Source organism: Cryptosporidium muris, genomic scaffold (genome assembly GCF_000006515.1).
Source record: "Cryptosporidium muris RN66 scf_1106632373451 genomic scaffold, whole genome shotgun sequence".
Classification (NCBI taxonomy): domain Eukaryota; phylum Apicomplexa; class Conoidasida; order Eucoccidiorida; family Cryptosporidiidae; genus Cryptosporidium; species Cryptosporidium muris.
Genome location: NW_002196575.1, coordinates 384,880 through 400,194, shown reverse-complemented (window position 1 = coordinate 400,194; position 15,315 = coordinate 384,880). Strand labels below are relative to the sequence as shown.

At 30.8% G+C, this 15,315-nt stretch overlaps 7 protein-coding genes across 7 annotated transcripts, besides 10 other annotated features; 5 read left to right on the top strand and 2 right to left on the bottom strand.

Annotated features, from left to right (window-relative positions):
* Window positions 1–27: part of a sequence feature (AT_rich) that runs on past the window's edge.
* Window positions 28–152: 125 nt separating this feature from the next.
* Window positions 153–237: a sequence feature (AT_rich).
* Window positions 238–737: 500 nt separating this feature from the next.
* CMU_034200 (AhpC/TSA family protein) lies at window positions 738–1,617 on the top strand (the record flags this gene model as incomplete). Its single annotated transcript, XM_002141347.1, has 3 exons — window positions 738–789; window positions 911–1,339; window positions 1,445–1,617. 3 exons carry the CDS (start codon window positions 738–740, stop codon window positions 1,615–1,617), a joined length of 654 nt encoding a protein of 217 aa, XP_002141383.1.
* Window positions 846–901: a sequence feature (AT_rich).
* Window positions 1,618–1,671: 54 nt separating the features above from the next.
* Window positions 1,672–1,737: a sequence feature (AT_rich).
* A 146-nt stretch (window positions 1,738–1,883) lies between these two features.
* Window positions 1,884–1,943: a sequence feature (AT_rich).
* Window positions 1,944–2,083: 140 nt separating this feature from the next.
* CMU_034190 (uncharacterized protein) lies at window positions 2,084–2,784 on the top strand (the record flags this gene model as incomplete). The annotated part of the gene is made up of 2 exons (XM_002141346.1): window positions 2,084–2,234; window positions 2,312–2,784. 2 exons carry the CDS (start codon window positions 2,084–2,086, stop codon window positions 2,782–2,784), a joined length of 624 nt encoding a protein of 207 aa, XP_002141382.1.
* Window positions 2,290–2,310: a sequence feature (AT_rich).
* A 77-nt stretch (window positions 2,785–2,861) lies between the features above and the next one.
* Window positions 2,862–2,887: a sequence feature (AT_rich).
* Window positions 2,888–3,062: 175 nt separating this feature from the next.
* Window positions 3,063–3,087: a sequence feature (AT_rich).
* On the top strand, window positions 3,086–4,565 carry CMU_034180 (Flap endonuclease 1, putative; the record flags this gene model as incomplete). Its single annotated transcript, XM_002141345.1, has 2 exons — window positions 3,086–3,148; window positions 3,210–4,565. 2 exons carry the CDS (start codon window positions 3,086–3,088, stop codon window positions 4,563–4,565), a joined length of 1,419 nt encoding a protein of 472 aa, XP_002141381.1.
* A 125-nt stretch (window positions 4,566–4,690) lies between these two features.
* CMU_034170 (uncharacterized protein) lies at window positions 4,691–5,557 on the bottom strand (the record flags this gene model as incomplete). Its single annotated transcript, XM_002141344.1, has 1 exon — window positions 4,691–5,557. The coding sequence occupies one exon, from the start codon at window positions 5,555–5,557 to the stop codon at window positions 4,691–4,693; it is 867 nt and encodes a 288-aa protein (XP_002141380.1).
* A 136-nt stretch (window positions 5,558–5,693) lies between these two features.
* CMU_034160 (uncharacterized protein) lies at window positions 5,694–6,064 on the top strand (the record flags this gene model as incomplete). The annotated part of the gene is made up of 2 exons (XM_002141343.1): window positions 5,694–5,918; window positions 5,948–6,064. The coding sequence occupies 2 exons, from the start codon at window positions 5,694–5,696 to the stop codon at window positions 6,062–6,064; spliced, it is 342 nt and encodes a 113-aa protein (XP_002141379.1).
* Window positions 6,065–6,498: 434 nt separating this feature from the next.
* CMU_034150 (60S ribosomal protein L8/L2, putative) lies at window positions 6,499–7,284 on the bottom strand (the record flags this gene model as incomplete). The annotated part of the gene is made up of 1 exon (XM_002141342.1): window positions 6,499–7,284. The coding sequence occupies one exon, from the start codon at window positions 7,282–7,284 to the stop codon at window positions 6,499–6,501; it is 786 nt and encodes a 261-aa protein (XP_002141378.1).
* A 489-nt stretch (window positions 7,285–7,773) lies between these two features.
* Window positions 7,774–7,796: a sequence feature (AT_rich).
* Window positions 7,797–7,872: 76 nt separating this feature from the next.
* Window positions 7,873–7,900: a sequence feature (AT_rich).
* A 131-nt stretch (window positions 7,901–8,031) lies between these two features.
* On the top strand, window positions 8,032–14,874 carry CMU_034140 (uncharacterized protein; the record flags this gene model as incomplete). Its single annotated transcript, XM_002141341.1, has 1 exon — window positions 8,032–14,874. One exon carries the CDS (start codon window positions 8,032–8,034, stop codon window positions 14,872–14,874), a length of 6,843 nt encoding a protein of 2,280 aa, XP_002141377.1.
* Window positions 14,875–15,315: the final 441 nt, after the last annotated feature.

The window sequence follows — 15,315 nt, the reverse complement described above, 5'->3', positions numbered from 1 at the left end:
AATAAAATGAATTATTTTATATATTTAGAGAGTAAAAACAAAATTGATTTACAAACACTTTTTTTTAGTATAATTTATGTAAGGTTCAACTTATTATAACTCAAGGAATAAATTTAAATTAAAAATCGCTAATAAATAAATGTGATCTCTAGTAAATATTACTAATAGTTAATTTTATTATATTAAGATTTATCTTTAACTTTTATTAGTTAAATTAAAAACTATAGATTTTTAAAAGTAAAGACCAAAAGATAATATAGTAAATGTAATACCCACACCTAAAAGAATAGATCCAGTTAGTGATAGTAATATCTCATCTAAAATGGATCTTTTTTTAGAGTATTGAAATTCACAAACAATAAAGAATGCAATAACAAATAAAGCTGGAAAAAAAAGTTATTAAAACTATTAAAAATGTATTGACTTTTTATTAACTTACAAATAATAGATAAAATAATAGATACAGTTGCGAAATCATCTGTATTAACTAATGTTGGAAATGGACCTGGATTAAATTTCACGACCATTTTTATTTATTTACTATTAGACTAATATAAAATAGTTAAAACTTTTAAAAGGGATGTATTTTTAGAGTATCTGAATATACTCTCAGCGCTTTATACTAGCACACATTGTATCTTAGGTTCTTCATCATAGGAACTACCTTTTACAAGAAAAAAAAAATGCATACACTAAATAAATTTATAAAGAGTTCTAGATCAGTTAATATAATAAATATGTTGCCATTTAGGAGATATATATGTTCAATAATTGGAAGGGCTGCTCCAGGTAAGTAACTATATAACACAAAGTTGCACTTTTTAAGTAACAATTTATATAACCTCTTTTTTTTTTGTTTAAAATAAATGTGATTTTAACTTATTTATATAATTTTTTTTTTGTTCATTAGACTTTACTGCGAAGTGTGTTATGCCCAATAATGATATAAAGGAAGTCACTCTTTCTTCATACTTTGACAATAATCAAGTAAATAAAGAATCTCTTAGTAATGAGAAACTTATCAAAAATAAACAGAATGGAAAATTTGTGTGCCTTTTATTTTATCCACTAAACTTTACATTTGTATGCCCAACTGAAATTATTTCTTTTAGTAGAGCCTCACAAAAATTTGAAGAAAGAAATACACAAGTATTAGGTATTTCTGTAGACTCTGAATATAGCCATTTAGCATGGAGAAATATCAAGCCTTCTCAGGGGGGTATTGGAAATATTTCTTTTCCATTAATATCTGATATTGATAAGACAATTTCTAAACGTTATGGTGTACTTTTCAAGAATTCTATTAGTTTAAGAGGAATATTTATCATTGATAATAATGGTATGTGATTAATAGTGAAAATGACGAACTATTGGATTTTTGTATAAAACAAGTCAATGTCAATATTTAATATATAATGCAACGTAATATGATATATTATCTCAGGTATAGTTAGATCTACAATTATTAACGATTTACCTATTGGAAGAAATGTAGAAGAGGTTATTAGGCTTATTGATGCTATTCGTCATCATCAAAAATATGGTGAAGTATGCCCAGAAGGGTGGCAAATAGGTAAGCCTGCCTTTATAGCTCAGGTAAGTCGTCTATATACCTAATGCTAAGTAACCTTTTTTCTTTTTTCTCTTCACTTTCTTTTTAGAAAGAAAATCTTAATAAATATTTACAAAAATATGATTAATGAATAATATACTATAAATGCTATATATAAATTTTTACTACTATTTGTAAACTAACTAAATCTTGTAATTGCACAAGTTGAAGAGACATGTAATAAAGCTACTGGAGCCAATATTTTGCAATATTAAATTTCCTAATCTTTAATCTTAAATACACTATTAGACTAAAAATATTAAAAGTGACCTAATATAGAATTATTTTAATTTATCTACTTTTTTTAAAAATTAAATTGTATTAATATATTGTATATTCCACTATATATTATTACTCTTAGGATTAGCGGTCTACATAGGGGTAAATCCAATAAGTTGTTTAATATTACAAATGGTGTAGTACAATATAATATTGAATTACACAATGTTAAGTATTATAAATTTGAACCTAATGATATTCATCAGTTTCCTTCTAACTTATATTATTATACAAGTTAATGGAGTATACTTTTATGTTTCTGAGGGTACTGAGAAGTGTTTTGAAGAAAATACACCAAATAATACCCCTATAACAGTTAATTATAATAGTAAAAATAATATAGGTAAGATTTTAATACAAGTATTGTTTTGTTAATATTCCTTTTTATTGCAATACTGTTTATATTAAAATTTTTTATAGGGGTACAATGTGCTATTGTATTTAAAGATCCAGATAATCATGAAGTATATAGTAAACCAGTTGATAGTAAAGAATCAGATGGAAAGGCAGCATATATGACTCAAAATGATGGAGAACACAAAATATGTATTAGATGTGAATCTTCTAATTGGTTCAGTACAGAATTAATAAGGTGGGAAATGTCTATTATAAAGGAAGGTATAATTGAAAATATAGATATTAGTTTAATAGCAGATAGAGATCAACTAGATAATGTTGATTTAACAATTCAGAGGATAACAAGAAGAATAAATATCTTATTAGCAGAAAGTGAATATGAGCATCATCAACAAGATGAATTTCTTTACAACACTTTGTCTATGAACTCAAGAATTACTCTTTTTTCAGTTTTACAGATAGTCCTAAGTATAATGACAACAGGATGTTATCTCATTTATCTTAAACGCTTTTTTAAGAGACAAAAATTTATTTAAATATGTCCCTATTAGATTTGAATTTAGATATGAGTGAATATTACTTATCAATAACTTACTTTTTTTAAACTAGGATGAATTTTATATATTTTAATTTATAATAGATCTTTAATATTGCAGTATATTTAGCTTTTTTTCTACTAAGTTTAAATTCACCAATGAATGTTGAGGCGTTACTTAATGGGTGGCGGTCTGTGTGGATTGTATTATTAGAAACTACTAGCTGTTAACTCTATGTTAACCTTAAAAGATTAAGATTGTAATTCCTAAGTAGATAGAAATTTATATAAAATTAAATAATATGGGAATTAAAGGGTTGGCAAGGTTTTTGGTTGATAATGCTCCAAAGAGTATACAACAACAAGTAAGTACATAAATTTTATTGATTGTACCACTTTTAAGTATTTGTTTATAAATTTCCCCAGTCTATTGATAGTTTAATAGGTCGTATTATAGCAATAGATGCTAGTATGTGGATGTATCAATTTCTAGCAGCAATTAGAGAAGGTAGTCAATGGGGGAATTTAACTAATGAAGCAGGGGAATCTACAAGCCATATTAGTGGTATGCTATCAAGAACAATACGACTATTAGAGGCAGGTATAAAGCCAGTATTTGTATTTGATGGAGAACCACCAGAATTAAAGATGGAGGAGCTGATGAAACGTAAGGAGCGACGAGAAAAAGCTCAACAGGAACTAGAAAAAGCTCAAGAAGAGGGAGACACAGAAACAATAAGGAAACAATTAATAAGAACAATAAAGATAACTAAGGAACAAAGTGATGATGTTAAATATATGTTGAAATTATTAGGGATACCAGTGATTGAGGCTACTTCTGAAGCAGAAGCACAATGTGCAGAATTATGTAAAGAAGGGTTAGTATATGGTGTTGCTACAGAGGACGCAGATTCATTGACTTTTGGAACCCCATTAGTGATAAGACACTTAAATTTTTCTGATGGGAAATTTTCTGATTCTAAAGGAAATAGTAAAAATAGCTTACAGGTTATAAAACTTAGTACTGTTTTAAGTGATCTGGGTCTATCAATGCAACAATTTGTTGATTTGTGTATCTTATGTGGATGTGACTATTGTGGGACTATAAGAGGTATAGGAGCTTTAACAGCATATAAGTTACTCAAGAAACACAAGGATATTGAAACAATAATAAATGAATTAGATAAAAATAAGCATCCCTTACCAATGAGTTTTGATTATATTAAGGTGCGGGAATTATTTACAAATCCAAATGTTATAAAAGCTAAAGAGTTTAGGGATAAGCTTAAATGGACAAATCCCAATTTAGAGGGTCTAAGTGAATGGTTAATTAAACAACAGAATTTTAGTGAGGTAAGAGTAGCAAATTATTGTACACGGATTAAGAAGTCCAAAGGGAAGACAGCTCAAACAAGCTTGGATTCATTTTTTACTTTAACTCCTAAGAAGACCTCTGAAAATAAGAATAAAGAGAAAGAGATAACTAAAGTGCAAGAAGTAAAAGAAACTATATCAAATATCAATAAAGATACACGAAAAGATTCAGTAAGTGAGTGGGGAGAGATTAAAACTAAAATTATAGAAACTAAAGAGGACAAACTTGATTTTGAACGGAGAAATAAAATAATTCAGGAAGATAAGCTCAATTCTAAAAAGGAATTTGATTATAATGAAAAACTTCAGTGCAATTCTACCGCTGAAAATACCCCAATTATAGACAATAAAGCTAAAGTTCTAAGTATTAAGAAGAGACGTATAAATCGAGTTAATTATGATGAGTAGGGCAAGTAAAAATATCTATTTTAGCCATTGGGAGTCGCTTGGAAGCCATCTAACATTTTAAAAATAGAGAAATAAATTGAATGATGTATTAAGATACTAATAAATTAGTAAAATAAACTATTTTATTAAAGTAAAACTTTCCTTTTCTTTTTTTGTGACTTTTTGGAAGCAATTCCTTGACTTTTTGTTTCTGGTTCAGTCTCATTTATTTTATTTCTACTACTAATTTTATTTTCTTTTCCAGTTTTTAATTTTTTTATAGATAATCTCTTGGCAATATGTACCATATTGAATTCCCATATTTTTCTATCCCACCATACAAAAGTTCCAACTGGTACTGAGCGTGGATCCAGAACATCATATGGCAAAGATGAGTTTTGTAATTGTATGGGGTGAGGAAAATTGAAGTATATGGGGCTTGAATCATTAGTATCTACTAAGATAGAAGCCTTTTTTTTCAATTCACCTGAGTAGTTTGAATTTTGCGAGGTACAATTATGCCACATAGACTGAAGTTGAGAAAGGTCTACATCTTCATTTAATCCTGAGTCTCTGGCTGTTTGAGATGTTTCTAATTTTCTTGAAGATACATCTTTAAAATTTAGAGAACTAGCATCAGTTTCAATGACTAGTTCTTCAATATTTAAGGGCCATTTGATAGGTTTTGTTCTAGTTAATAGTAGTGAACGTGGTAGATACTGGCTCAATTCATCTTTTATACCGTAAAGAGAGTAACCTAGAGGCATGTCATTTGTTTCTGATTCTCTAGATTTTGATTTTTCATTAAATATTGATGCTTCTGATGTATTATCGACTTCGATTTGAGATAAGTCCTTTGAATTCTTTAAAGACCTGTGTACACGAAATTGATAGCCCAAATCCTCTGGGGTAGTCCAATAACATTTAAAAATTGTATCTATTGTGTTAGTACATAACTTCTTACTAATATTCTGTTTATCTGTATCTAGCCCTAGTTCACTTGTTGTTTTCATTCAGTACAACAAGCAAACTTTACTTCTTAGCTATATTTTACAAGCCAATTTTCATTAATGAATAACAGCGCGTTTTTGTTATTACAAGTACTAGTAGCTCCACCTTAAAGATTTTAAAAGTTTAGTTAATAACTTGATGCTAAAGATATTCTTACTTCTGACAATTTTATTTGATGTAAAATATCTCTTAATACCTCTATGTGGAGCTCTAACTCCAATCTCCTCTATTAATGAGGATATACCTGATGCTGAGTTGGCACGTCTATCACAGCATGTCTTACCTATTATCTCTAAGAGATATGGCTTTGAGATATATTCCGATAGTATACGCATGGACTCCAGATCTAGATGTAAATCAGAAGTAGATTTCACAAATAATAAAGTTGCAAGAAGGGTGAGATGAACAGAGAATATAAAATACAATCTAATATATTAGAATATCTAAACTCCCATGTAAATTCCTACCTGTTTCTTTTAGGGGTGCTATATTGGTGTATACATATGTAATTCTAGTTTCCACAAACAATGTTTATGGATGCATAAAGGATATTGCCAATGTTCCACAATGAGTAAGTTTAAACTATATATCTTCTAATTTATAATATTGCCTCTTTCATAAACTATTACTAGGAGATTTCTGGAAGATACAGGAATGTAGAATAAGTGCAACCAGAGTTCCTACAGGAGATTCAACCTATCCTTATATCAATGTGCCTATAGGAGAATGTAAGACTGCAATTTGGATATTTGCACTAGCTTCGGTTTTAAGTGTTATAGCTATTGGATTAGTCATTAAGATGGCAGTATCTAGATATCTCAAAAAAAAAGTGTAAAGATTCAACTGAAGATAAAATATTAGTTAACTATGAATATTCAATTTAAATAAATACTGCAAATTTGTTAATAACAATTACTTGTATGTCTGTCTACAAAGTTACCATTCAAACAGTCTTCTCAGCCCTATCCTTTGTAGTTTTACGACCACCCCGGAGGAGACCAGTTCTCCTTGCAGCAATGAGACCAACTTTTTGGCCTGGTGGAGCACTTCTTGAAACAGTAGATGGATGGCCAATATGTTGATGGTTACCACCACCATGTGGATGATCTACTGGATTCATAGAGACACCTCTAACTTTTGGCCAGCAATTACGTTTAACTTTGTATTTATGGTAGTTATTACCAGCTTTTAATACAGGTTTGTCAATACGTCCACCAGCAGCAACAATACCTATAATAGCTCTTGATTGAGAGTTTATGGTTTTTCTTGCCCCTGATGGTAACCTAATACGAGTTTTTTTGCCATCTTCAGATTGACCTACAACAATGGCATATGTACCAGATGTCCTTGCTAACTTCCCACGATCTCCAGCTTTCTCCTCGCATGAGGCAATAATTGTACCCTCTGGGATCTTCCCAACAGGTAAAATATTACCTACAGATAATGTAGCATTCTTCCCACAATACACAAATTGACCAGTATGTAAACCTTCAACTGCGATCATTAACTCTTTCTGCAGTTTATATCTGTACGGGTCACGGAATGTAATATGAGCTACTGGACAACCTCTACCTGGATCAGTAGTTATATCTTTTACTAAACCTTTAATATAACCATGACGTTCAATGAAGTCTAGAGCACGAAGCTTAACTGGACCTCTTCTCTTAGAGACCTTCGACTTAAAGACGGAACCAGCACCCTTACGTTGACCACGAATAACTCGACCCATTGGTTTATTTCAGGAAAATTCACTTAAATAAATACTTCTCTAAAGGATATCTTCCAATGGTCTTTAGAAGCCGTATTTCAGTAAAACTCAACACTTCCTTATAATAAGAGTTATTAGCGGTATTCGTTTAATTAGTAACAAAATACAGGCGCTTATAATATTATTCAAAATTGACTATTACTAGAATATCTATTTAGTATATCAAACTACCTCAATCTACATCGAAAGGAAGACGTCTCTGCATTCTTAATATTATTTAGAAAATAGTGAGACGCCACTAAGGAGTACTAAATTCTGTCTCTGAACCGCTAATACTTTTAAAGCGGGTTAGGCCCTATAACTTTTTCTTACATGATCTAAAGTTACTTTTTATTGTTGTATCATCTTTAAAAAACTAATAAAGTGTAAAATTTTATAATATCCAATATTTATTTATACTTCGAAGTTAGACTATCCCCATTTTCACTTTTAGAAGTATTGGACTTGTAGTATATTATTTTTATATAAATTTAGTACGATAAGACCTGGGGTATATTTACAATTTTATCATCCTACCCAATATGGTATAAAATTTCCTAGAATCCCGGGTATATATTTATATATTATTTATTTATTTCTACTGTTGATTCAATTTGGTTGGCGCTAGATACAGTCACAAAGAACATAGTATTCCTTATAAAAAAGGTTATTCTAGACAAAACAATTATTATCTAGATGGAGAATCTAATCTGTGTATTTTAGGCAAATATGCTTTTATCTTGTGGAGTAGTATCAGATGGTGGTATTTCAGAGGAGATAGTATTAGTATGTTGTAGTATTTGGGGAAATATATGTGCCACTGGGACTAAACTAGGACATGTGTACTTGTGGCATATACAAAGTGAAGAGAATGGAAATAATGACAAAGATAATTTAGTTCCATATAATATTCTGCTACCAAGTACACATGGTAATCATGAGTTAATTGGTATGGTATTTATTTTATCACCATCACCACTGTTACAAGGTTGCTCAGAAGAGCTATTATTGACTTTACATTCAGATAGGATCTTAAGATACTGGTCTTTAGATAATGGTAGATGTATAGCTCAACTGGAACATAGTGCTGAACATGATGTCACCCAGGTTATTAGTTTGGTAGATAGAAGGTTTGTACTGCTAGTTGGTTTTCAAAAGATTACAATAATAGATACATGGTCCCGTCTAAATTGTGGCAGACTAAAGATAGCTAGTTGTCCAATTAGCAAAAGGCTTGATAAAAATATGAATGATGAAGATACCTTCCCTATATATAGATCAATGACAGATTCTTCCGAGAAGTCAAGGAATTATAATTTAGACTCTAATAATATTCTGAATAAAAACATATCTGAATTGCAAAATTCACCCAAGTCTTCTGGGAGATATGGAGAATCAATGATATGCTGCGTATCTACTAATTATGACTATTTGGAACTTCTAAAAAGATCTGCAAGTATTTCCAGTTATGACTTTTGCGCAGATTATCAATATCCAACTGCTCATTTATATACAGTTGCAGCTGTACTAAATACTGGTCAAGTTTTGGTTTGGGACTTAAGCTGTGTTATTAGAGTTTGGTGGCACTTCATTCCTATTCCACATTGTGAGTTACCTTGTCCAGTCCCTAAACCTCAACGAGGTGATGTACCCGAGCCATTTGCTAAATACAACTGTGATGTAACTAAGAATTCTGAAACCTTAAGGGAGTTTTCATATACTGGGAATGGGCGTTTACGTGGACAAATTGACAATAAATCTGAATCATCTCAACTTAGTAATACCAATTCATACTCGAATTTTCAATCTACAGTTGTAGATAATTCTACAAACTCTGCAGTTGATTTCTGTCGAACTAACAGCATGTATATAGATAATCACTCTGGTTACTTTAAATCTCCCAATGCCTATCAAATTCCAGCTACAAAATCTCCTCTATTAGCTCCTTTGTTATTTTACCTACATCCATGCTTCGTTTCCGAACCAACAAAGCTTTATTGTGTACAATCAAATGAAATGGTATCTACTCAGATAATAGTGGTTGATTATTACTTGATTATAAATGCTAAATACCGTTTGATAATATGGCGTAGAAGTTTCCAGCCACAATTCCAAAATAGAAAGCTACGTTACCAACCTTTTGGAGATATCTTTGTACCTCCAACTTCATATCCTAGTGATCTGGAACTAGGTACAATTTTTAGATCTGAGACCTACGAAATATATAAGGATACTACTTTGCATAAAGCAGATACATATGGAGAGTCTCAAAGTGCTATATCATATAATAATGATGAAAATAAACAAGAACATAAGCTTTCTATTTGGATGGGACTAGCATATGCTTCTTGTTTAGAATGTGACTCCTTAAAGGAGGATGGTAAATATTTCTCAATTTTGGCATGGTCATCAGATTTGATAATTTACAAGTTAAAAATTCCTAAAGTTTTGGATGTCTTGTTTTCTGATAACACTGACTTTCACACAGAACGTACAGATAAATTTTCGTTCTTAAATACATTGATTGAAGACTACTGCGGAAGATACTCAGATATGTTACTTTATCCAATATGCTTGATTAATTGTGAATCTGAAAGAACGGAGGAAATATGTAGTGTGAAGGATTTATCTAGTTTGTGGCAATTTTGGAAGGTTTATTCAATACAGAGTGATGAAACTCTAAAATCAAGGATCTTGTGGATTCATAGACACAATATAAATCTTTTATATAATTTAAGACAAGATAATCTAGATCATATTTTCTCTAAAGATAAACTTACTGAGAATTCACAATATGGATCTTTAACAGATATGGTGTTATCTTTAGATTCCATATCATATGTGAGATTTTCTTCATGTTTTGAAAATGATGAAAAAGAAAACCCTTTTATAATTGATTTACCCTGTTCATACAAAAGTAGAGAGATTTACTCTAAGAAACTTGCTTGGAGTTTAACGATGCCTTTAACTGATATATGGGATAACTATGTTAACTCTTTTGAACGTAAAGATTCTGTGAGAGTTTGTGCTTGTTTGTTTACTGAACAGAAAAATTCTATTTATTGTATTATTTCTTTATCTAATGGTAAAATTATAGGACAATGCCTAACGGGTGATTTTGGTTTAATAGATGGAACAAGCTGTAGTTTTGATAAACACTCATTTGGAACAATTGAGAATGGAATAATATATATTCTTCCTGTTCCTTACTTTTTTGGAAATAGCAGAAATACAGGGGAAACTGTTAGTGTTGTTGAATTCGCTTCTGTTACAGATGGATATATTTTCGGAGCTACTTCTAATGGAAATATTCTCGTTTGGAAAGTAGATTTAATGAATACTAATCAAAGAAGAAACTCAGAGTATAATACTTCAGTTTTTAATGATGAATACACAAAAAGGAAAGAATACACCTCAGATTTGGGCTCATTCTCTCCATTGCAAGGGTTATATAATAATAAAAGCACTTTTTCTCTAGTTTTGTGTATAAGTGGCATATTTTCCAGTTCAAACATTACCCTAACTAAAGTAATTAAATTAGAATTAACATCTATGGGTGAAATTGACACACCTACTTTTGAAGATTCTAAAATTTTGGTGCACTCCTGCTCTGAGAAAAGAACACTTTTATTGAGTATAATTGATAATAAAGGAAGATATGAGGATGAAGAATGTCAAGTGATCGATAAATATGATAACTCAACTATGAATGAAGAATTTGAATCTATATATATGGAACATAAAAGAGTTTCATTTAAGACTACTCCATTAAGTTTATATAATTCTGCAGATTTTAAGTGTCCTCAAAGGTTAGATTCGGCATGCATAGATACAATATGCGACTTTATTTATATTCTACATGGAAAGGAAATGTGCATTTTTGATAGTAACTCTGGTTGTTTATTGACTATTATTGATACAGGCAACATATTAAATATTGAATCACCTCAGCTTCCATATATCCACTTATCTGCTGGAGCTATTTCAAATATTGTGAGATTTGTCCAATGCATACCATCTTTGGAATTTTCTAGTCATGGTTTTATATATGGATCAATACCAATAGGAAAATATAAACCTAGGAATTATACATGTTGCAATAGTACTGGACAAACTGAATATCCAAGATATTTAGAATTATGTAAGGAAAAAATTCTAAATTTCCAAACTCATCATCTCAAATGCTCAAAATATGATTACCTTGCTGAACAGAAAAATGAAAATCTTAAATATAAGGATTATATAGAAGACTTTGACTCTATTAATGCTGAGTTTAAAGTCTCTAAAACTGATTTTATCTTAGAGGACTATTCAAAAGACGATATGAACTCCTATTGTAGAACTTTTACTATAGATTCCAGATATTTAAGATCAGAAAAAGTGCTTAAATCTTATCCCTCAATAGGAACAAGGCCCTTAGATAGTGATCATTATATATTCCTGTCCTTCCTGATTTTTAATCCCCATGCATCTTCAGATGTACAGAAAATTGAGAAGAAGCAACAGCGCAATACCAAGACAGCCAAATATTTGAGACATTTACTTCCTCTCTTTATAAAGTCTACAGATATATTTCTGACTAGAATATTATCTATTATGGCTCCTTTATCTACTACTCCTATTTTGAAAGTTAATTCAATAATCATTGGTGTAAATTACTCTCTTTCTATTCCTATTGGAAATGGATGCAATATGCACAAAATTCAAACTACTTCTGAGACTTCATTTGTAATTCCCAAGAATAGTGATACAATAAATATACGTCTATCTGGTATATTACAAAGTACTCATGATGAATTAACGAACACAAATAGACATTTGGAAAGAAGATATCATTCTTTTGATACATCAAGGAATAAGGGGGTAGGTGATAATTCTGAGAATTCTTACAACCGTTCTTATACTTTTGATGGGGTGGGGCCACCACCTTATCGTTATGTTGCAATAGAGAACTGGAATGAGAAACTAACGAAACATATATTTAATAAGACTGCCTTTTTAAGATCTTTAAGGAGCAAGGTTGGTTCAAACAAGTTCCAAACTATTGTAGCATCTGGTAAGCCATACAGTGACTGGAATACAAAAACAAGAAACGAGAATTTATCTACGAGCTCAAGTTACTATTATATTGGGCAATTTTCGGGAATACCTTGCACTTCTCATGTAGTTAACCAGATTGTTAAATCTAGACACCCCCACTATAACCAATCTGGTAAGAAGAATAGAAAATATTTGGAGGAATCTAAGATTCAAATAGAAAGAGAAGCAACACCAAGGAGAAAAACTAGAGGAAAAGGACTGGAAGGATATAGGAACATTGATTCTGAAAAAATAAGAAATACTAGTTATGAGGATAAAACTGATGTTGATACTGTTCCCGACTTTCATATTGAATATTTTTCACATAAATCAAAACAAAATGACTTTAATCAATCAATAATTCACTCTCCAACAATTCAGAGTAGTTTGAACTTACATGATACTTCAAATTTTCAAAAAGCTAAGGTATTACCTAACTTTGACGGTGAAGATAAAGAGTGGTTACAATTTTTCTTGAATTATAGACGTTTCAGATATGATAATTTAACATGTTCTGATCAATTGGATGACTGTAATGGACCTTTGACATCTTTTTCAACTCATAATGTAGCTCTTCAAATGGTTATTTTGCACTATTATTTTTCCTATTATTGTGATATGGAGATCCCAATTCGTCTAGTTGATAAATTTCTACTATCATGGATTACTAGCTCAATGTACAGAAGACATGATACAGAGAGATTAATTCCATTCCACCTATTTACAATTACTGGAATAACCCTGGATATTTATAATCCATATCTAAGATCATCAGCCAGATACTGTCTTCAATTAGCTATAAGATCTTTACCTGCAAAGGTTCTTGCATATAGTGAAGAAATAGCCTTAGATACCTTATCTGGGTTATTAAGGACACAGTGTAGTACTTCTGAAATATCAGAAAGTCCAAATTTACTTAATCAAAGTAATTTATGCAATGATACACTTGATTTTGATACATCTTTAGAGAGTGAACTACAGGCTAGCGGAATTCCGGAACAACAAAATTCTTATCAAGCTAAGGATATTTCTTACTCACCCCCATGGAATGAATCTTGTAAACGTGGTCATCTTCAACACTACTCTTATTGTACTATGTCTCTTTGTAGAATGATTGGCTATAGACTTCCATTTTCTATTATGAACTCTTGTGAGTACTACCATTCTAGTATAAGTATAGAAGACATGGCATTGTTCTTTTTAAATGTGGTTTTACATGAGCATCCCTTCAAAAGAGTACATTCCAAATGCTTAGGAAAAATTTTACTAACATTTCTTGTAAGCATTATATGCTCTTATGATATTGAGCCAATAGTTATTCTATCTAAAAATTTAGGGAAAAATAAATCTGAACAAAATAAAGATTTTAACTATTCGAAGAAGTACCAGTATGAACAATGGTATCCCTGGGAAAGAAGTTTTATTTCAGATGGCAACAATGAGTCCGATTTAGATAGCATGGATACTTGTAACGATATAACAACTGTTATTCAGACATTAAGATTTCTTTGGGCTGTTGATCTTTTGGTTCTCAACTTCAGTATTCTTTTAGGTCATCAGTTTATATCTGGCACCTGTATCCCTTCTCTACTTCGTAGAGGTCTGGCAAATTGGGAAAAGAGCATTTATGTAGCTGCAATTTTATTTCAGACAGACCAAGGAACAAGTTTTACAGAAGATTTGAAAAATAAAAAAAAATGCACTAAATTTAAAGATCTACCAACTCTATTATCCAAAAGTATTATATGCCTATGTATTAGATTGCTTACTTTAGCCCAATATCCCCCATTTTGGTTTTCTTGTCGTCACCTACTTCAACTTATTGGACAAATAGACCCACTAACGTACATATATATACTAGGATGCGCAGGTAGAACTTGTTATTCAGATATGGGAATGAATTATACATGCAATATGCTGTCATTAATGATTTACTTCGTTTCAAATTATCCTGAATATTCTTTCCCTTATATTAATGTGGCTGTAGATATTGCCATTGGGTTTTTGGATCCTCTTGATTCTGTCCTTAGAAAAGGAACTATTGCAGCTGTTACTTCCGTACTTTATCATCTAGTCAAGACGTTTCCGATGATCGCCTTTCATCAGCATACTCAACGTCTAGCTATTGGCCATCAAAAGTCAATTCTCATATATGATCTGAGAACTGCAACTAAATGGAGAGTACTTCAAGGTCATAAAGGCGCTGTAGATGCCCTTTGCTTTGATAAGGGTGGGGAGTTTCTAGCCTCTTATTCCATTACTGAAAGATCTTTGAGACTTTGGCAATGTACTCAATCAGGCCTACTAGGTGGACTTTTAGGTATATCTGGAAGTTGTATCAAGTTTATACAACTACCTGAGCTTAGAAATAATCCAATATATAATGCTTTATACTATAAACTTAGAACTGTAAAAGTTTCTTATAAAAACCCGAAAGAGTGGCAAATTAAAAGGGAGGATCAAAGAAATTACATTGTTACAATTGACTACTAAGAAGTCGACTAATTTAATCGTTGAAAATATTTAAACCTATTTAGACTAACGTATACTTTCTACTTAATTTAAAGTTGTATTACAAAATTCTATTAATTTGTTTAAAAAGAATCATTTGTAAATTGACTAATATAAATTCAAACTCACTATTTCTAGAAATTACAAACTTAAAGTTCCTTGATGTCTTATGAATTATAGTAGCAAAAACTAAATCTTTATCTTATTCCAATTATTCAGTAAATATCCACCCCTAACTAGGAAAATATTTAGCTTGAATTATGAAGTCATTTTAATAACTAAGATGTCCGTAGCAAAGTATTTAATCGAAAAACTTGACACAAATAATTGAACTTTAGAGAAGTGTGAGGTTTGTTAAATCTAGAACACAAATCAAATACTTCAAAGTCATTAGTGTAGTTATATAACTCGGTCAAATATCTA